This window comes from Pygocentrus nattereri, chromosome 6, assembly GCF_015220715.1.
Source record: "Pygocentrus nattereri isolate fPygNat1 chromosome 6, fPygNat1.pri, whole genome shotgun sequence".
In the NCBI taxonomy this organism is placed as follows: domain Eukaryota; kingdom Metazoa; phylum Chordata; class Actinopteri; order Characiformes; family Serrasalmidae; genus Pygocentrus; species Pygocentrus nattereri.
In genome coordinates, this window is record NC_051216.1 from 40,334,734 (window position 1) to 40,356,828 (window position 22,095).

The following is a 22,095-nucleotide window of genomic DNA, read 5'->3' on the forward strand; positions in this document are numbered from 1 at the left end:
TTTTTCACAGAACCAATAGGTGAGTATTCGAATAGAAAACGTAGCACTGTAGGATAAGAAAATGACGGCAGCAAAGGGACAGTTTGCTAACACACATCCTAACATTGGTTACATTACTTGTTGTGTTGTTCTCTCTAACTTTATATTATGGTATTTTCTGTACAGTGTTTTCGAGGGTTTTATGGCCAGATCTAAAAAATGTAATTTGCCTTGGCATTGCACATACATGAATTTGGGGGGGCAGGGCTCCTCAGGGAGAATCAAAAGGCAGGATTTATTTGTTTTGCTGTTGAGATCAAATGCCAACAATCGTTCATCAGAAAGGCTCACTGCGCCATTATATGTGGCATCCAGCCTGCCCTCAATCGGTATCGGCTATTAGCTGATCATGCTGAAAGGCGATCCGCGATCAGTTTAAGCCTCAAAAACACCGATCAGTCGCTCTTTAATATATACACACACACACAAATGGCAGTCTTGTCTGAAATGGACGCCTAAAATGGTGAAATTGTGTTCATTTCTATAACTCATCATAAACCATAATGAGTTCTAAACCCCACTGAAAAGTCTGCACAACCTTATTGAACACAGAGTCACTTTAAGAGAGGTTTCGTCAATGTATTTACAGAAAAGAGTTGGTTAGCCTCCAGTGCTAAACTCTTCCTTTAATAGAAAGGTCTAAGATGGATTCCCTCAATAAAAGACATTTGGACTTCAACAAAGCAAAAAATGGTATGTTCCCAGGTAAAATGATCTTAAATATACTCAATACATATTAATATTTCTATTGTGTCAAGCATATTTCTTTCCCACAATGAGCAGAATTATCTGCCATTATATTAAAGTCACTCAAAACAAGTAAAAAGTTCAGAAATAAGTTGAACAATCTCATAATAATGTTAGAATTATCTTAAAATGAGACATTAGACATATTGACCTTTTTTCGCAGTGAGTTCTAGACCCTATTTTGAGTATATTTCACAGACAACTGAGGAAAATGCAAAAACCTGGTTAGTGCATAATGTTTTACGTCTTTTCAGACATTTCGCAAAAGGCCTCGCAGCTTTTAGAGCAAAAATGATTCGCTATTCAACGTGCCGTTTTGATGGATTCGCCGCGCGGCCCATTTTCACACATCCCTGCCGCCATGGATCTTCTTAAACGATGCGGAGAGGAGCTGGTTCTCATCGGCTCGCTGTGTGTATCGAGAAGTGAAGCACGAACAAAGACAGGCTGCTGGCGCTGGCAGCCCTCCAGCCTCTGAGCATTCCTCCTCAGGGCTGTGCCTTCACACTGCTGCTGACTGAGGCAAACACAGGGCTTTTTAAATTCATGACGGTGTTACAGCGCTTCGGGACTGAAACAGATCATAATTTTTAAATGATTGGAATAATTCATGAGGTTTTGTTTGAGCTCAGCTTTGCTCTAATATCATGTTTGCGGAGTGAAAAGACGACTGCATGGGAAGTCAAGCAGAAGCCGGGCTTTAATCATAAAGAAGCGGCTTTATTAGCTGTCACGACAGCCGTAAGTGTCTTGTAAAATGGAACAGCGGACTATCGTCATAGAGATCTTACAAAATGCAGCCAGAGAAAAGCAACAGCAGATGATTCCTGTACGTCTGACGGTGTCACGTAGAGCCGTTCCTATTGTGAAATGGAGCACACAACATCTTTCCACCCAACATTCCTCTCAGATTTCCTCTGTAGTGATTTCCCCATGTTCCCTATATCTATGGGACATTTCAGCCTCCTTATATGGCAGATCTACTCTGATCTCAAAGTGAAAACAGTGTCGATTTAAAACGAGTGACACACTTATTTGGAAAGAGTGATTTCTGGGAAAGCTTGAATAGAAACCACAACACAGTGTGAAGGCCTGAGTCAGGGAGCTGTGAAAGTACCCTGAATGATGTTTTTGAGCCAGTTAGACAACTTAACACATTTTGGTTTTTGCTAAACAATTTAAAAATGTACTTAAGCAAGAAAAAAGGAGGGTTCAAAAGGAAACTAAACCCGAGCACCCACCGTTTCTGAACAACTCAGCTGAAAGCAGAGTTAGGGCAAATGTTAAAATCTACCCTGTACACTCTTAAAAAAGATGGTTCTTTAGTAAAGACAATGGGTCTATAGAGAACCTTGAACAGTCACAGAACCGTTTATGTGCTTAAATGTTTTCTGCATGGTGAAATGGTTCTTCAGACTGGTGGTGAATATGTTGTATATGGTTTTATACATTACCAAAATGTTTCTTCTGTTGTTTCAAGCTTGACTTCGTAACAACAGCAGAACACATTTTGGTGTGTATGTAAGTGTGTGTGTCAAGAAGGTTCTGTATAGATCCATACACAACACACTCTCCATTGACCTGAAGAACAATTTCACCATGCAAGGATCTCTTTAAGCATACAAATGGTTCTTTGAGTGCTCATGGTTCTATACAGAACCATTGTCTTTACTAAAGAATCCTTAAAGAACTTCTTTTTTAAGTGGAATTGTTTGTAACAGTTGGCGGGGCTGACTGGAACAGCTGATTCAGTTCAGTTATTTGTTAACTAGACACCTAAATGCATAAAAAATATATAAATATGGTCAGTGTCGACTTTTTAAAACAGAATAGCAAATATCAGCACGATAAAATTGGAGTCTGTGGTATGGACTTCATATGGACTTCACTCATTGTTTACTTTGAAGGGCTTAGTAATGCTATTTTAAAACTACCTCAAGCTCTACTTCAGCCTGACTAGCTCTAATTACGGGTTGGTTACGTGCTTTAAAATGTTGTTACAGAGTCCATTAAGTATTGGAAATAATATAGATGACTTACATAAAAAGACACATGTGGAACAAAGTCATTTTTATGGTCGTAAGGGTAAATATTAGGAACTATCTCAAAATTCACAGAGAACTGCTACAAGGCTATCAGACGTCTTAAACCACATTCTACTAGAACCTGTATAGATACACAAACTATCCATATGACATTGTACACAGCATTAATTTATGCCCCATTGTGTCCTATTACATCTTCTTCTGCTTCAAGATCAATACCATGTATTTTTAGGACTGAGCATATTAGTTTATGCATTTTGGAAGAGGCCTAACTAAGTGAACAAATTCCCCAGCAGTCATCACGAAGTCCCTTAAGTATTTTTCAAGAGCTCTGTCAAGTAATTTCATATCCCCCCTTGCATGGTCTCCCCCAACATACCATTACCTGCTCACTTAAATTCCAGAGAATGCCAATATTAAGGTCACAGCTGGCCACCACAGGGTTCTGTGTTGCATCTGTGTCTGCCCACCTTTAGGTACCTGCTCACAGCTCTGGGGCTAATTAAAATTCCTCTCACGTCAGGGTCAGCATAAACCCATTCAGCTTTCCTGTTGAGTCTCTCTGACAATAAAGCAACAAAGAGGTTGGATGAATCGCAGTTGTATGTCTGTGTGGTGCAAGCTTAGCATTCTCTTTCTCGGTAATCCGGGAACAGGCTATGGAGCACAATAGTGTAATCAAGTCATTTGATTTAAAATACTGTGAAAAAGGAATACTGTATTGTTTGAGGGATTATGCTGATATCACCCAATTTCATTCCTGTTTCTAGCTATAGGTGGTATAAGGAGTCTCTTCGGCTTGGCAATACTTTCACGCAACTTTAGTAGCACACTTGCCCGGAGCAGTGGGCAGCCCTATCCACGGCACCTGGGGAGCAGTTGGGGGTTAGGTGTCTTGCTCAAGAGCACTTCAGTCCCTGTCAGGGGATTGAACCAGCAATCTTCCGGTCGCAGGGCCAGTTCTCTAACCTCCAGCCCATGACTGCCACCAAATTGCAGTTGAATTGCACAATGTAAAGTGTTCGCAACTCAAGCAAAACTGTCTCGAGCAACGCAAGTTCATAGGACAAGTTATAACAGCCAATCAAAATGCAGATCATGTCCATTGAACAACATTATTTCAAAGAATTAACTGCACCAGATCAACAAGGACATTATTATTTATTAGGCTCTTGTGCCAGCATTTATTCTTTAGCCTGCTGTTTTCATCATTCACATAAGCAAGATTTGTTTTCTCCTCTCTTGATGCCACAGTTAGATAAAAAAAAGGGCAATGATAGCTGAAAAAAAAGAGAACAATGCTGTGTTTCAAAAATACAAGCTACTAATCGGGCTGCCTAGTGGAGTAAATAAATATGTTGCATGCAACTTTGAGTTGTTTCATGAAACAGTGCGTAGATTTTATGTTGTAGGCAAATTACAACGTACAACTAGTTGCATGAAAATTTCAATGCGCAAAGCCAGACTTAGGCCCCCATGATACCAAGGGGCCCCAATAATCATTCAATCATTCATTCATCATCTAAGCCACTTATCCTCCTGGGTAAGCTATTGCTCAATGGGAGCTCATGTAGTATTGATTTTACTTATTTTATATATTATTTTATATATACACACAGGTATTTTGTCCATGTAGTTATTTATTGTTTTATTGCCTTTACTCTTTGACTGTTTTCTTTTCTTGATCAAACTGATTGAAACTGATTCTTGTGAACAAGAAGTGGGTGGCTTAGGGCCCCCTAATGTCTAGAAACATTTACATTTGCGGCATTTGGCTGACGCGCTTATCCAGAGCGACTTACAACTTGATCATTTTACACAGGTAGGCCAAGGCGGTGTTAGGAGTCTTTCCCAAGGACTCTTACTGGTATAGTGTAGGGTGTTTGCCCAGGTGGGGATTGAAACCCAGTCTGCACTGTAGAAGGCAGAGGTGTTAAAACACTACACTATCCCAACCACTAGAAACCATCCTGTTAATTCAGTCTCGTTATGTTATGTTCTTTCTCATTGAAAATATGGTTCTCTTTTGGTTACGTAATATATACTGTAGCGTCCTGCTACTGGCGCCTGAGACTTTGGAGGCCTGACTGAGCAGATGACCATACGCAAAGTGCCATGGTACATGCACACCCTCATGAAAACGGACTATTTATATTGTTTTTGTTGCTGTCTGTTAGTTTTAGCTGTGTATAGATGTTCTATGTGTTGTTTTGTGCCAGACATGGGGGTACTATATGGGGATAGGGGTACTATATGTGGCGTTTTCTGTCGGTGTGTTTAATGAAGAGCACTTGTTGCAGAAACATGGCTACTCATGCGTTTCTTCCTCTGCCGACGCCACAGTACTAAGAACTGGCTTCTGTTAATCCAAAGCGAGTGAATATAGCTCCTCCTTATACCTTTTGTTACCAGAAAAGTCAAATATATTATCAAATTCAGATAAAATTTAGCCAATTTTTAGTTAGAAGTTAGTTATCTTACCACAACTAGCTCCTCGGAGACGATCTGCTAAAATCATTAACGGCTTTCATTTAAACGTAAAAGAATGCAGGCACGTTCATATTTTTCCCGCCCATAATTCCGACAAGGCCCGCCTCCTGCGTTGTCGGATTGGTCAGCGGCCTCCCTCTTTGGTGCAATGATTGGCTACTGAGGTCAACTACTAAATATTCCGCTTAAAGCGCTTGGATTGGCTAACACTGTTAAATCCGCAGCATTAAAATGGACTGTCCTCCTCTGCCTTTGGGCGGGGCTCCTTACTAACAGCCAATCCTCGGGCCGGGGGCGTGGCTTATCGTCATGCGGAGCTGCGCTCTCCTAGCAACCTCTGACAGTCCAGTCTGAGAGAGAGCCTGCACCGCTCTCCACAAGTTTCTAGAGCGGAGTCGCTTAACTTGGGAAGGAGTGGACGTTTCCTCAGATTAGACCGCCGCTAGTCAGTTTCGAAGATTTTTAAACGTTAACGAGTTTATGTTTACGCAGTTGATTGTAATATCGCATAAAACCTCGGACAGATATCAGCTGAGGCGTTGGGGGAATGTAAAGTAAGTCGTTGTAACGTCTGGAGATGCCTCGGGAGAGCTCGTCTCCTACCGGTTATAGCGCATAGAAACTGGAACTGGAAGAAAAATGAAGTTTCCCGTGTCGTGAAGTATCCGAAGATGGACACAAAACACGACATGAAGTGTAAAATGGTTGTGGTGGGGGACAGCCAGTGCGGGAAAACGTGTCTGCTGAGTGTCTTCGCCAAGGACTCCTTCCCTGAGGTCTGTCTGAGAAGTTCCCTCAGCCCAGGCTGTTTTAGCTGGCGTTGAGTTCTGCTAAGCGTAACTGTTCAAAAGGGGAACTCCACAGAATTTTCCAAATTTCTACATTGTTAAATGGTTAAGACGTAAGCAAAGCCAGTCTGAGTGTTTTGGTGTGAAATGCTCCGTTTCAGAGAAACTTGCCAAGTCAGAAACGGTCACAGTGGTGGTGATAGGAACCAGACGTCCACCTCTAAAAGCTCCAGAAAGTTATTACATAGAATGGTTATTAATGTGATTTCAGACGTCTGATACACTGTTTTGTGATAAAGTTTTGCCATAAAATGTATTTTAGTCAGTTTGTTTAATGGTGGGGATATACATGTAGGGTGTTCTAGGGCAAAATAGTCCATTATTTGTTCAGATTTCTGATTATTTTACCATCATCAGCGTTCCAGGTAGGTTCCCTGGAGGTTTTCGATGCTGAGTAAAATGGCTATATTTGTGTTGTAGACATAGCGACCCCTGGTTCCTATCACCACCACTGGAAATAAGATAAATCTGAGCGTCTACATTGAGCCGTTTCACACCAAACCACTCTTAATGACTCTGTTTACATCTCAAACAATGATTTACTCAGAAATGTTAGTGTTTGTCTGTTGTGCTGCAGCAAGAAAAAGGGCTTATATTGCTTTTGTGTTGCCTTCGTTTCTCCGCAGAGCTACGTTCCCACTGTGTTTGAGAACTACACAGCCAGCTTTGAGATCGACTCGCTGAGAGTGGAGCTCAGTCTTTGGGACACGTCTGGTAAGCCTCGTGCTGTCCAGTGAGTCCAATAAGTGGACACAAGTGCCTTTTTGTTGCAGATATAGATGCTGCCCAAAGGTGGAAACGGTTTGATTGTCCTCCTACATGTACAGCTCACCTTGTTCGCAGAGACAGAAAAAGTCAGGAAAACTTTGTTAAGTGAGAATCTTAATTTGTCGTGGTTAGAGTTAGCACCCACCACAGGTCATTAGATAATGACTAAGGCCTTTATGAGTCGAATTTAGTGTGTTTAGAAGGAGGGCTGCGGACCCGAGTGCTTCACCCTTGTTGTAGATGTCCCAGATAAGATGCCGTGCCGAGTGACGCTTCACCTCAGGAATGCTGGAGATCTTGGCCAGGTTGGGATCGTTTCAGACAGTTATGGAAAGCGTATGTTGCGCTCCACCCAGCTGCTATGTGTTTGAAAAGCAGTTGAGAGATTCACAGTGAGAACTAGGACATACATGATTAAGATTTATGGATAAAATGACATACGTGGAAAGATTTTGACGTGACTTTACAAAGAATGGGTTAGGCATAGCTTTAATGAGGAGAGCTGTTGCGAAATTTCCATGGATACTACACTTAAATGTAGACTTACTTTATTCTGAACGGCTTTCTTCATTGTGCTGATTATAAATGTGATGGCATTTAAGGTCAAAGAATCTCCACAGTTATGGCGTTGGACAAATTACTAGCACGATTAGTGTCCCTGCTGTTATTATGCTTGTATTAAAAATGTCCAAACAGCCCGCACAAGTGGAATTTCCACAGACGTCTTCCAAAATCTACCTCACAGGAATCTATTTGGTGAGATGATTTAAACTATGCTTTCTAATGCCTGAGACGTTGATAGTTTTGAGATATGGTTTTAGCCTAAAATATGCATTTTTTAGAAGATGTTCATGACAGAGGGGTACATGCAGGGGGTTTTAAGGCAAAATAGTACCCAAAGAAAGCTTATTGTCTTAGATTTACCCCTGTTTTACCATTATCAGCATTGCATAGTGTATAAAAACTGGGAAGACGTGTGTAGGTTGACTGGTAGTTTTGGGTAGAAAATGAAATGGCTGCATTTCTTTCTGTAGACATTGAGATCCCCGGTTCCTATTAACATCACTGTACAGAAACCTGAATTGGTAAGCTTCTCTGCAGTGCACGCTTCCACAGCAAACCTCTCCGAATGACTGTTTTCATTGCAGTGATTGAATTATGCAGATATTTTAAAATATAGGTGGAGTTCAAGTAAACTGCAGTTGTAATCGGCATTTCTCCATTTCCAGGTGAATTCCTTCCAGCCTATAAGCGCTACTGAGTACTATAGCTATTTAAATCACTTCAAGTTTTTGTCCTTATTACCTACAGCAGAGGTAAAGAGATTCCCACCACCAACACAGGTTTTCCCAAAATCCTGAGAAATTGCAGGCTCAAGGTCTGGAGATGATTACCACCCAGTGCGTTGTTATTGGACTGGCCTCAACAACTGTCTGCTAACCTGCCAGTCTCGTCTGCCCCGTCGGTTCACCGGAGTGGAGTAGAGGGTCAGGAGTTAATGCTAAAGGTCTGCCCATGTATGACCTCCTGCTGATTGCAGTTTCTTTGAGGTCCCCAATGGGACCGGCTGATGGAGAGTGTACTCCGTCACACGGTCGTCAGGAAATGCAGTCATCAACCAGCACACTCAGTCTGTGCTTTCGGTCCACAGATGTAAGGCCACACAAACTCCGTACGGGTCCTTAAAGTAAATATTATTGTAAGGTAATGCCGCTTGGTTGATAGTTTGGACAGAACAAGTGAAAACCTGTTTCGCAAGCTACACCGGGGTATATGTAGACTCAGTGTTTTAGGTTTTATTAAGTTTAGCAAATTAAAGTGATGAGATAATCAGCATTAAAACACAAAAAATGTACTGATTTAAAACAGCTGCTCTCAGACTTACATTGTTCGACACTACTGGTGCAAGAAATCTGTTAACTTCACCAGACACTCAGCATTTTATTTAAATAGACTGTAAAAAAAAAAAAAAAAAGAAACACTCTTAAATATTTCAACTTGAGGTGCTGGTGACCTCAACTCTGTAGTCTGCGCTCATTTTGAGCCCCTGCTGGCTTTCTGGAGCAAAGTCATCTCCCAGAATAGAGCTGTAACCCAGTTAAGCTGGTGTGCATGAGCTCTCTCCATTTTTTAGTGGGACAGTGACTTGCAGAGGGAATCCCAGTGTAAGAAAGTAAGACAGCGGTGTGGCGGAAGTAGGTATTGAATGTCCCAGGTGGTTTATGTGATGCAGGAGTAGACGGGTCCCATTGTAGATCTTTGCAGCATGGAAAAAGAATAGTTCTTCTGTCTGCAGTCTCAGTTTCTCTCACATGCATTTTAGCTGATGTGTCATCCCTGGTATTGGTTTGCTGTACATACTATAAACATAAAGCCAGTCGGGCTTATACTGTATTGTGCCTCTGCTCATTATATGCACTTTTGGGCAGTGCTGCAGATTGGTACAGATGGAAAGCTGGAAGTGCGAGGTATTTTGCTAGGATTAAAAATGAAACTGCAAGTGTAATTTGATATTACCACCAATTTTCAAAAAATTCTGTGTAATTCAAAAAAGCTCAGCGGTTTGATCTGAAATGGTTCATTGTAGAGAAACGTATCAACTTGGAGACTTACAATGGTGGTGATAGGAACCAGGGGTCACTATGTCTCCAATACAGATATGGCAGTCTTACTTACTGTCCAAAGCCACCAGTGAGCATACATGTGTCTTCTGAGTTTGAAATGTTAATAATGGTAAAATAGTGGTAAATCAGTTTCCTTTGGGGGCTGTTTTGTCTTTAAATGACTAAACCATGTAACTAAACCAAACCAAAACTACAGTAAAAGGGTGTCTCCACTGTTCTGGAAGAGCTTGGACTTCTTTTGTCCTACAGGCTCCAAAATATCTTTGGATCAACCATATCTCTCAAGTGCTTGCATTCAATGTGTTGCTTGTCGAGAGCTGGCCGTCAGTGCTTGAAGTTGGTCACTCTAGCTAAGTTATGGTGTCTTCAGCCTGCTTGACTGTTTCACTGCAGTTCATGGATGAACTGAAGTAAATTGAGCTTAGTGTAAACGTTCATGCAGAATAAACCTCATTAGGTTAATGGATGCACCAGTCACATAACCAGGCCTGTTGTTTTTTACAGTTACGATAGTTACGATAGCTATGGAGCAAGCGTAGATATGTTTGTGCATATCTTGTTTTCGGTACGGGCGGCACGGTGGCGTGGTGGGTAGCGCTGTCGCCTCACAGCGAGGAGGGCCTGGGTTCGATTCCCCGGCCGGGTGACCGGGGTCCTCTCTGTGTGGAGTTTGCATGTTCTCCCCGTGTCTGCGTGGGTTTCCTCCGGGTTCTCCGGTTTCCTCCCACAGTCCAAAGACATGCAGTCAGGCCAATTGGACATGTTAAATTGCCCCTAGGTGTGAGTGACTGTCTGTGTGTCTGCCCTGTGATGGACTGGCGACCTGTTCAGGGTGTATCGTGCCTTTCGCCCGAAGACTGCTGGGATAGGCTCCAGCACCCCCCCGCGACCCTGACGGAGAAGCGGCTTGGAAAATGGATGGATGGATGGATGTTTTCGGTACATAATGCAGATCTAAGGCTCCATTCACATTACCAGCCTTATTGCTCAAATCTGATCTCTCTGACATGGTGGTTCAAACTTGTTTAGATAAGTGATTCAGATCTGTCATTAATGTGAACGAACCGGCGTCCCGAAATGACCCATCACACATCCTACTAGGTCACCTGAGCGAATCGAGTGCATCATGTGCATCATCAGCAAACAGACTAACGAGCAGAACGAGCCTTCGCTGTGAAGACAGTTAACTCTGAACGTCTCTCAGCTGCTCATTATTACAGCGAGACGAAGGTGAAAAATGTCAGATGTGTTTCTTTTCCACCGTTTCCAGGCTTTAACTTCTATTCGGCGCTGCTGCTGTCACTCTGAATGAACAGCACACGCGGAGTGGATGAAAAAGCACATGAATTCTGATGTGTGCGTTTACATTAAGATACGTATTCAATCTAGGGCCACATATGAAAGATATCAGATTTGTGTCCACACAGTTTTCACATCAGATCTGAGTCACATTAGGGCAAAAAATGGGATTCATGCCACTTGAACCTGAGAATGTGAACGCAGCCTAATTGCTACGTATAATTATATTATATTATGTGTAAAAGATATGGAATTAGCCATTTAAAAACTTGTATTAACATTTTAATGGGGTTGGAACGCAAGAATCGAAATGTCAGAGTGAAGAAATTTGTTTTTTTATTCTGTATTTGATCCCTGCTTCTGAAGTGGAATCCCCATCATCTGGTAATAATATGGACTGCAAACTAATATAAACTGCCAAACACATTTTCCTTTTCTGGTAAATGTTCTTATTTAAGACATTAAACTCCAACTCACCAAAGCTCAAAACTTTGTTTCATTTACAGAACAGTTTCACACACATACATACACACACACTCACCTGCCACTTTATTAGGTACAAATAGCTAATCAGCCAACCACATGGCCGCACCTCAATGCATTTAGGCATGTAGAGGTGGTGAAGACAACTTGCTGAAGTGCAGACCGAGCATCAGAACGGGGAAGAAAGGGGATTTAAGTGACTTTGAACGTGGCGTGGTTGTTGGTGCCAGACGGGCTGGTCTGAGTATTTCAGAAACTGCTGATCTACTGGGATTTTCACGCACAGCCATCTCTAGGGTTTACAGAGAACGGTCCGAAAAAGAGGAAATATCCAGTGAGCGGTCAGTTGTGTGGAGGGAAATGCCTTGTTGATGTGAGAGGTCAGAGGAGAATGGGCAGACTGGTTCCAGATGATAGGAAGGCAAAAGGAACTCAAATAACCAACCAAAATCTCTGAGGAACGTTTCCAACACCTTATTGAAAGTGTGCCATGAAGAAATAAAGCAGTTCTGAAGGCAAAAGGGGTCCAACCTTTTACTAGTAATGTGTACCTAATAAAGTGGCTGGTGAGTGTGTGTGTATATATATATATATATATATATATATATATATATATATATATATATATATATATATATATATATATATATATATATATATATAAGAAGAAAAAGCAAAATATATGTACACTGACTCTGAATATACACATATACATAATATACACTAGTATTTCAATGTACAGTTGTACAGTAATAAGTTCTGAAATAAAACTATGAAACTATTCCGTATGTGCAGTTAGTCTGAGGGAGATAGTAAATGAGATGCAGGTACACAGGGACAGGATATTGATATAGAATCTTCCAGATTGTACAGGATTTGGGTAGAAGATGTAAGTACACATTTGTGTAAGTACACAAAGAAGTCATAACACTGATTTGTTCCGAAACAACCATTCTGTTGTTGGTGTCACTCTCTGGGTTTGTTTTTGCTGGAGTTGATTTTTGTGTAGATAAAAATCAAACAGTGGCATCTCAGGTTTTACACTGCGCTGTCTGTGTTTCAACATGTCAGCAAAGCTTTCCCGTAAAGGCTTTGGCCTAAAGCGTTCTTCTAAGTAATTGAGTGAAGTTTTGAAGTGATGCTGTAACAGTTACATGACGGAAAGTGAGAGAATTTTGCGTATGAGTTTAACAGATCTAACAAGTTTGAGAATGCCTAGCAGGAAAGTGCAGAGCAGTGACTCATGTAACCGTTTCAGGGACACTCCTTGAAGAAAGAGCGCTTTTGTGTTGAGTGGAATATTTGTTGCTGTTGAAGTTTTAAAGCTGTGCTGTTGACAGTGAAAGCATGATCATTGATACAGAGTATCATCGTGACTATGAGCACAACGTTCCATCTCTAATATCATTATTTAGTATTATGCTCTTCAGAATGCTTGACATAGTTCACATGGACACAGATATGCCTGAAACTGCTGCCTTTTGTATAGAATTGACTGGCATATTTTTCCACTGTGACACTGGAACTTGCCCACTCTATGTGAAGATACGTCCAGGCAGCAGTCCTGAGTTTCATAACCTCTGGCGTTTCTCAGATGTGTCACGGTTAACTTTTCCCAGGTGTGTCATCCTCTCAGATCTCTTAGGAGAAACACACCAGAGGCTATAATTACATACTTCCTGTTTTTTCCTTTTGGAGTTGGTCGTCCAATGTAATGGCAGACTTTTCTTCATATCGTAAAGTCTGTAAAAGCTGAGACTATAGAATCAAATGACTAAATGCAGTGTTTCCCACACACGCCGATAAGGCATGAACATTCTTGTTTCTACACTCATTGTCCATTTTATCAGCTCCACTTACTGTATAGCTGCACTTTGTAGTTCTACAGTTACAGACTGTAGTCCATCTGTTTCTCTGATACTTTGTTACCCCCTTTTACCCTGTTCTTCAGTGGTCAGGACCACCATGTACCCTCACAGAGCAGGTACTGTTTGGTTGGTGGATCATTCTCAGCACTGCAATAACACTGATGTGGTGGTGGTGTGTTAGTGTGTGCTGCTGGAGATTTTAAACTCCTCACTGTCACTGCTGGACTGAGAATAGTCCACCGACCGAAAATATCCAGCCAACAGCATCCTGTGACCACTGATGAAGGACTAGAGGATGACCAACACAAACTGTGTAGAAATCGTCTCTGACTTTACATCTACAAGGTGGGCTGACTAGGTAGGAGTGTCTAATAGAGTGGACAGTGAGTGGACACAGTGTTTAAAAACTCCAGCAGCACTGCTGTGTCTGATCCACTCGTACCAGCGCAACACACACTAACACACCACCACCACGTCAGTGTCACTGGAGTGCTGAGAATGATCCACCACTCAAATAGTACCTGCTCTGTGAGGGTCCATGAGGGTCCTGACCACTGAAGAACAGGGTAAAATGGGGTAACAGAGTATCAGAGAAACAGATGGACTACAGTCTGTAACTGTAGAACTACAAAGTGCAGCTATACAGTAAGTGGAGCTGATAAAATGGACAATCAGCGTAGAAACAAGGAGGTGGTCAGAGTGTTATGACTCATCAATATTGGCTCTATTTGGTTGTTCCTTTGTCATTTGCATGACTTCCCATCCCAAGTTGGTAACATATGAGCACATTGGATGCAGAAGTGGTGCGTTATAGAATTTCAGTGGAATTTTCACGCATCCAAACTATAAAATCCACCGTCCCCACAACGCGACCCACAGCTTAAAGTAATGATGCACCAAAATTCCTGGCTGAATCTGAAGCTGAAATTCAAGACACGTCTGTTCGATGACCTGAAAGAAAGGCTTTCTATTCATTATTTTGGTTACACTTTATTTGGATGGTCCGCTGTAGATGCTTTGTAAATGTTCAGACTGTCTATGAGTAACATTCAATGAAATTTCCATTAATTGCAACTGAACTTGAAGTTCAGTGTGAAAGATTCTATTAAATCTATCCTAAGCCCTAAACCTAACCTCAAGGCAAAACCTACACCTACTCCTAAACCTATCCATGGTGTTGTTAATCAACTAAACATCACAAGAATGTTTGTTAATGATTGAAGTATCTGTAGAGCATCTACAAGGGACCATCCAAATAAAGTGGTAAAGTAGTTTTATATGCTTTTGAATAAACATGCTAAACATGAAAACTACAGTTACACTTGGATATGTAATAATTGAGTTGACAAGAGAAAGTTTACATGAAATAGGCTTTCTAAAACCATTACCATATACTTGACAACATCCTTGACAAGCGAGCGAAAGGTTATCCATGGTAACAAATTCTGGCGTGCTAACATTTCTACTTCTTCATGAACTTCTTCTTCTTTCGGCTGCTCCCTTTAGGAGCCACAGCGGATCATCTGCCTCCATCTTGCCCTATCCATTGCCTCCTCTACGTTCACACCAACCATCTCCATGTCCACCTTAACTATATCCATAAACCTTCTCTGAGGTCTACCTCTTCTCCTTCTACCCGGCAGCTCCATCTCCAACATTCTTTGCCCAATATATCCACTATTCCTCCTCAACACATGTCCAAACCATCTCAACCTGGCCTCTCTGGCTTTATCTCCAAACTGCTCCACCTTCACTGTCCCTCTGATCTGCCCATTTCTAATCTTGTCCAGCCTTGTCACTCCCAACGAAAATCTCAGCATCTTCATCTCCGCCACCTCCTACTTCTTCATGAACAGCGATTAAAAATGTCCCTGCCCCCCTCATAGAAGTTGAAAAAGTGACTCTCTTAACCAGAATTTCATCCCTACTTTACAACTATAGCCCTAAAGAACCTTTCAAGAAATGTTCCTTTAAAAAACTTAGTTGAATCCTCTCAATTGAAAGGTTCTTTAAAGAAGCAGAGCTGGTTCTTCTATGGGATTACTCCAGAGAACCATTTTTTGGCATCTTTGTTTTTAAGAGTGATGAATGAACTGGCCTTTAACTAATGCATATATAATTTTAATTTATTTTACAGGATCCCCTTATTATGACAACGTGCGCCCACTCTCTTACCCTGATGCAGATGCAGTTCTCATCTGTTTTGACATCAGCCGACCAGAAACCCTGGACAATGTGCTTCGGAAGGTGAGTGTTGTGTCTCATCACACACATTCGATTCATCGAGCGTCGTGGACTCTGACTGCTTCCACTTGATTGGATCAGGACAGTAGCTGCTATTGACACTCTCACAAGGCTTGGTTTTGTAGTACGGAATCAAGTGATTTGCAAAAAGCAGTCCAGAATTGAGAGGAGGTGGAAGGTCGTACCAAGAGGAGAGGGGATGTGTGGGAGGTCGGGCTGCGCTTTGATTCCCTGGCATTCACATGAGGAGGATGAATGAGGGGCCAGTGAGGACGTGTTTACGTTTGTTCCGAAAGACGTGAAGTCTTTGTGTGGTCAAGTGCTGTGTGACCCGTGATGTCACTGAGCCTGAGCACAATGCCGGGAATGAAAGAGGGGAGTGGCACAAGGGAAAGAAAAGAGCCAAAAGTTAGTTTCTCTGGGAACTCCCTCGTGTTCCAGCAGTCCTGATGGGCTAGAGTTGAGTTGTTTGATGATTTTCATGCTCTGACATGCACTAAACCTGGAAAAATGACTGAGTTGAATCAGGTGAGTTAAAGCAGGGAATCTGCCAAACTGTTCTGGACTGATCAGGATCCTCTCTGTGTGGAGTTTGCATGTTCTCCCCGTGTCTGTGTGGGTTTCCTCCGGGTTCTCCGGTTTCCTCCCACAGTCCAAAGACATGCAGTCAGGCCAATTGGACATGTTACATTGCCCCTAGGTGTGAGTGTGTGAGTGACTGTCTGTGTCTGTCTGTCTGCCCTGCGATGGACTGGCGACCTGTCCAGGGTGTATCCTGCCTTCCACCCGAAGACTGCTGGGATAGGCTCCAGCCTCAAAAAAATTTGCCAGGTTCAGTTTTTCACAGTCTGCCTCCCACATTTAACAGATTTTGCCCTGTATTTTCCCCTGCTTTAGATTTAAATCCTTACTTTGTTCTTCCTGCTTTTATTACCTTTAAATGGATTTTAATCTGGCATGGTGGTGTAACACACCCCACATTATTCACAGAATTTAATCTTTGTGTGGTGTTGGGGTCTGTGGGGCCCATTTTCAGTGTTTACCAAAAGAATGCGATTTGTTATTTCAACCCCAGATTCCTTGGTTTTTGCTCATTTTCTGTGAAGAGCATATCAAATAACACATTTTCAGTGCCTTCACTCTGTTCATCCCCTACACATTTATATTACACATGTGGTGTTGGGCTGAACCCACAGGAATAAAAGTGTGGCGGTGCTGTGTCCTTCACTCCGTTCTCCTCCTACATGGCCTGCTGTTAGTTTGTGTGTGTGTGTGTGTGTGTGAGTGTGGACAACAAGGAAAGGCTGCTGACTGGCTACAGCTGCTAAAGGAGAACCCTACTGGCCATCTGTGATATTTTAAACATCTGGTATTTTAACATAAATTGTTTTGTCTGTATTGATTTACAAAAACAATAGTGCGGTGGGTCCAAACACATCAACACCACACAAGGGTTAAGACAAGGCCCACACTAGTGAGAAAAACTTGCAATAATTGATAGAGGAAAGACAGTTTAGTGCAGACAAGGACATTTTTGATTGGTTTGGCCCAAATATTTTTATACTTTCTATATTTTCTATGTAAAAAATTGAAGCGGAAGATGATGGATGGATGGATGGATGATCTGTGACCTAACGTTGGTAGTGATATTATTGTCACTACGGGGTAACTGGCGCTATTCTGTGGAATTTTATGAGGCTTGGGTTAGGCTCAGACTCAAAACTCGACGGGTCAGGTCTCGTTAGGACAAAAAATTCTTGGGATTTTCTGAGAATTCTCGGGTTTGGACCTAAACTTCTGTCCTGATTAAAGCTCAGCTTTAGCACAGATAGACCAAAGCACATATTGAAACTCTTTTAGCCCAAAGACGGCGGTTTAAACACCAGAAAGGTTTGAGGGCTGATGAGTGCTGACATAACAACAAAGGGATAAACTGCTTCAGGCATTAGTGATAGGAACAGCACTATCACTATTTACAGTGATGTTTTTTTATCAAAGCAAACTTATTTTGCTTATTTCAAATCGACATTTAAAACGTGCAGATTTTTATTAAAACCTTTTGGAAAGTGTCCCCAGTATATCATACAGTGGGCATATTATTGAAGGGGAGCAGTTCCAATAAAAGTCCCCAAATGAACTCATTCTTTATATAACATCACTGGTGTTAAGCAAGGTTGTGCTGTCAATTTTAGATGCCATTGACTGATCACTATTATATGAAAATCAATCAATCTTTTTTTTTTCTGTTCCAGTGGAAAGGGGAGATTGAGGAGTTCTGTCCCAACACCAAAATGCTTCTGGTGGGTTGCAAGTCAGACTTGCGCACAGACCTGGCCACCTTTGTGCAGCTGTCCAATGCGATGCCACTGTCCTATGATCAGGTAAGGGCTAGAAAAATAATAACAAATGTATACAAAGATACTTATAACATCAAATATCTTTGGAAATAAATGAGCTAGACAACAAAATAGATATTAAGCTATACATGTATTGACTGGGCTTGAATATTATTCTCTGTCTTTTTTAGGGTTCAAACATGGCCAAGCAAATCTCAGCTCCCTACATTGAGTGTTCTGCACTACAGTCAGAGAACAGCGTGAGGGACATTTTTCATGTGGCTACACTGGCTTGTGTTAACAAGAACAACAAGAACGTCAAACGCCACAAGTCCTCCAGAGCCACCAAGAGGACCTCCCACATGCCCAGCAGACCTGAGTTGGACTCAATGTCGTGTCTGCACAAGACCAAGGCCAAAACCTGCTCTGTCATGTAATGTGAAAAGACTCCGCTAAGAAAAGACTCAAGAGCTGTTACTTTCACATGGATTCATTTTCCATCAGGATTTGTAAAAAAAAAAAAAAAAAAACATCCATTATAAAATTAATGGAACATGAACTGGGAGATGTTTTTGCACTTTATAAGAATATTCATGGACTCCTCTCCAGCTGTAAGATGGTTACACTATATACGGCTACTCTGAGGCGATCCACTGCACTGAGGCTGGAACACGCGAGACGTGAATTAATGATGATAAAGCTTTCATTGATGTTCCACAGCCTTATTTCCCTCTTTAATATATGCAGCACAGGACTGATGGATTCAAACATTAGGCTTCTCTGGCCATCAATCCGAATTCATGTAGAAACAGTCTCCGTAGTCTTAATCCTTAGGATTCAAACACACAAAATGACAAGACATGATGGGAGCCTAGGCACTGTGTTAAGAGTGTCCTTGTGGATTATGTCTTGAGAACGTCACCCAGTGTATGGACGTAACTAACACACCTTCAAAAGTGTACCACTAATGTCTGAATGGTCTGTAACACTAACCTCAAATATGTGACCAAAGCAAAGCTTGATGAACTTTGGTTTGTCCTCTCAGATCTGACTGCAACCAAAAACCAAACCGACCACAAACAGATTTTTGGTGCCAAGTTTTGTAAATGAAACACGAAGCAATAAATGAAGTGTAACATCGTTCCATGCGCATGAATACTTCACTGTCTAATTCCTAAGCTTCCTTTCAAACATGATGCTTCAAAAACATGGCAACTAAGAATAAAAACCAGACCTGGTGAATCTACGGACTAGTGTCACATTGTAAACCATTTCAGTTTAGTGGTTCAGTCAAGCTAATCCAAAAGATTAGAACCAATCCAGACATATGGGTCAGTTATCAGTCTTAACCAGTTCTGATGAATTGTTTCTTGGTTTTTGCAATGCATATGCTACACACTAAAAAATTATAGTTCTTTAAAGGTTCTTTAGTAAAGAAAATGGTTCTAAATGGTTCACTCAATGAACCTTTTGCATGAGTAAAGGGTTCTTTGCATAGTGAAAGTAGATGGTTCTATATAGAAGTGTCCTATATAGCTCCATCAAGTGTTCTTCTATTGTAACCTGATATCGTGAAAGGTAGATGAACGCTTTTCAAAAAGGATCTGTATAGAACCATCTACAGCACATTCTCCGTCAATCTGAAGAACACTTTCTCCATGCTAAGAACCCTTTGATCATGGTAAGGGTTCTTTGAATGGTTCATGGTTCTGTATAGAACTATGTAGTTTACTAAAGAGTCCTTGAAAAGTCATCTGTACTGTAGTAGAGATGACTTAAATGGGCATTATTCACAACCTGCAGCAAGAGGTCTACAGCGTCCACAGTGTGGAACTAATGTTTTAGGATAACTTGTAATATCTGTAGAAACACTGTTTCAACTTTGAGTTCGTCATGTGGGCGAGTGGCTGTGAGTCTGCTTTTCTACCATGCACTGCAAGCAACGTGCCACTATAAGCATATACAAAATACTCTCATGCTGCATTTTTATTTGCGACTGGTTGAAGTCGAAACATTTTCAAACCCACCTGTGATGTTAGGTCCAGTTAGTTAGTGTTAATGTTGATCATTGGCTCATCAGAAGGGGCAGGCCTCATTACTCAAAGCCAGTGAACACGTACAGTGTTGTGTTAGGTCCAGTTAGTTAGTGTTAATGTTGATCATTGGCTCATCAGAAGGGGCAGGCCTCATTACTCAAAGCCAGTGAACACGTACAGTGTTGTGTTAGGTCCAGTTAGTTAGTGTTAATGTTGATCATTGGCTCATCAGAAGGGGCAGGCCTCATTACTCAAAGCCAGTGAACACGTACAGTGTTGTGTTAGGTCCAGTTAGTTAGTGTTAATGTTGATCATTGGCTCATCAGAAGGGGCAGGCCTCATTACTCAAAGCCAGTGAACACGTACAGTGTTGTGTTAGGTCCAGTTAGTTAGTGTTAATGTTGATCATTGGCTCATCAGAAGGGGCAGGCCTCATTACTCAAAGCCAGTGAACACGTACAGTGTTGTGTTAGGTCCAGTTAGTTAGTGTTAATGCTGATCATTGGCTCATCAGAAGGGGCAGGCCTCATTACTCAAAGCCAGTGAACACGTACAGTGTTGTGTTAGGTCCAGTTATTTAGTGTTAATGCTGATCATTGGCTCATCAGAAGGGGCAGGCCTCATTACTCAAAGCCAGTGAACACGTAGTGTTGTGTTAGGTCCAGTTAGTTAGTGTTAATGTTGATCATTGGCTCATCAGAAGGGGCAGGCCTCATTACTCAAAGCCAGTGAACACGTACAGTGTTGTGTTAGGTCCAGTTATTTAGTGTTAATGTTGATCATTGGCTCATCAGAAGGGGCAGGCCTCATTACTCAAAGCCAGTGAACACGTACAGTGTTGTGTTAGGTCCAGTTAGTTAGTGTTAATGCTGATCATTGGCTCATCAGAAGGGGCAGGCCTCATTACTCAAAGCCAGTGAACACGTACAGTGTTGTGTTAGGTCCAGTTAGTTAGTGTTAATGTTGATCATTGGCTCATCAGAAGGGGCAGGCCTCATTACTCAAAGCCAGTGAACACGTACAGTGTTGTGTTAGGTCCAGTTAGTTAGTGTTAATGTTGATCATTGGCTCATCAGAAGGGGCAGGCCTCATTACTCAAAGCCAGTGAACACGTACAGTGTTGTGTTAGGTCCAGTTAGTTAGTGTTAATGTTGATCATTGGCTCATCAGAAGGGGCAGGCCTCATTACTCAAAGCCAGTGAACACGTACAGTGTTGTGTTAGGTCCAGTTAGTTAGTGTTAATGCTGATCATTGGCTCATCAGAAGGGGCAGGCCTCATTACTCAAAGCCAGTGAACACGTACAGTGTTGTGTTAGGTCCAGTTATTTAGTGTTAATGCTGATCATTGGCTCATCAGAAGGGGCAGGCCTCATTACTCAAAGCCAGTGAACACGTAGTGTTGTGTTAGGTCCAGTTAGTTAGTGTTAATGTTGATCATTGGCTCATCAGAAGGGGCAGGCCTCATTACTCAAAGCCAGTGAACACGTACAGTGTTGTGTTAGGTCCAGTTAGTTAGTGTTAATGTTGATCATTGGCTCATCAGAAGGGGCAGGCCTCATTACTCAAAGCCAGTGAACACGTACAGTGTTGTGTTAGGTCCAGTTAGTTAGTGTTAATGCTGATCATTGGCTCATCAGAAGGGGCAGGCCTCATTACTCAAAGCCAGTGAACACGTAGTGTTGTGTTAGGTCCAGTTAGTTAGTGTTAATGTTGATCATTGGCTCATCAGAAGGGGCAGGCCTCATTACTCAAAGCCAGTGAACACGTACAGTGTTGTGTTAGGTCCAGTTAGTTAGTGTTAATGCTGATCATTGGCTCATCAGAAGGGGCAGGCCTCATTACTCAAAGCCAGTGAACACGTACAGTGTTGTGTTAGGTCCAGTTAGTTAGTGTTAATGTTGATCATTGGCTCATCAGAAGGGGCAGGCCTCATTACTCAAAGCCAGTGAACACGTACAGTGTTGTGTTAGGTCCAGTTAGTTAGTGTTAATGTTGATCATTGGCTCATCAGAAGGGGCAGGCCTCATTACTCAAAGCCAGTGAACACGTACAGTGTTGTGTTAGGTCCAGTTAGTTAGTGTTAATGTTGATCATTGGCTCATCAGAAGGGGCAGGCCTCATTACTCAAAGCCAGTGAACACGTACACCCTCTGAGCTGCTAATTTGTATTTTAGCCTTCTAGCACTAGTGCACCATTTTACATGCTTATATATTATAATTCATTATTATCAATGGATGAATGACCATCCGTTTGGTGACTGCTTCGG

At 41.8% G+C, this 22,095-nt stretch overlaps 1 protein-coding gene across 1 annotated transcript; it reads left to right on the forward strand.

Moving 5' to 3' along the window:
* The first annotated feature begins 5,669 nt into the window (after nt 1–5,669).
* rnd3b (Rho family GTPase 3b) lies at nt 5,670–18,943 on the forward strand. The gene is made up of 5 exons (XM_017695046.2): nt 5,670–6,097; nt 6,796–6,883; nt 15,349–15,458; nt 17,708–17,836; nt 17,983–18,943. The coding sequence occupies exons 1-5, from the start codon at nt 5,993–5,995 to the stop codon at nt 18,226–18,228; spliced, it is 678 nt and encodes a 225-aa protein (XP_017550535.1). The 5' UTR covers nt 5,670–5,992; the 3' UTR covers nt 18,229–18,943.
* Nucleotides 18,944–22,095: the final 3,152 nt, after the last annotated feature.

What these genes read in the sequence shown, in the direction of transcription:
- rnd3b (XM_017695046.2), top strand. Translation starts at nt 5,993, where the DNA reads ATGGACACAAAACACGACATGAAGTGTAAAATGGTTGTGGTGGGGGAC. An exon ending in CCAAGGACTCCTTCCCTGAG is followed by an intron (nt 6,098 to 6,795) that starts GTCTGTCTGAGA and finishes GTTTCTCCGCAG; the next exon opens with AGCTACGTTCCCACTGTGTT. An exon ending in CAGTCTTTGGGACACGTCTG is followed by an intron (nt 6,884 to 15,348) that starts GTAAGCCTCGTG and finishes TTTATTTTACAG; the next exon opens with GATCCCCTTATTATGACAAC.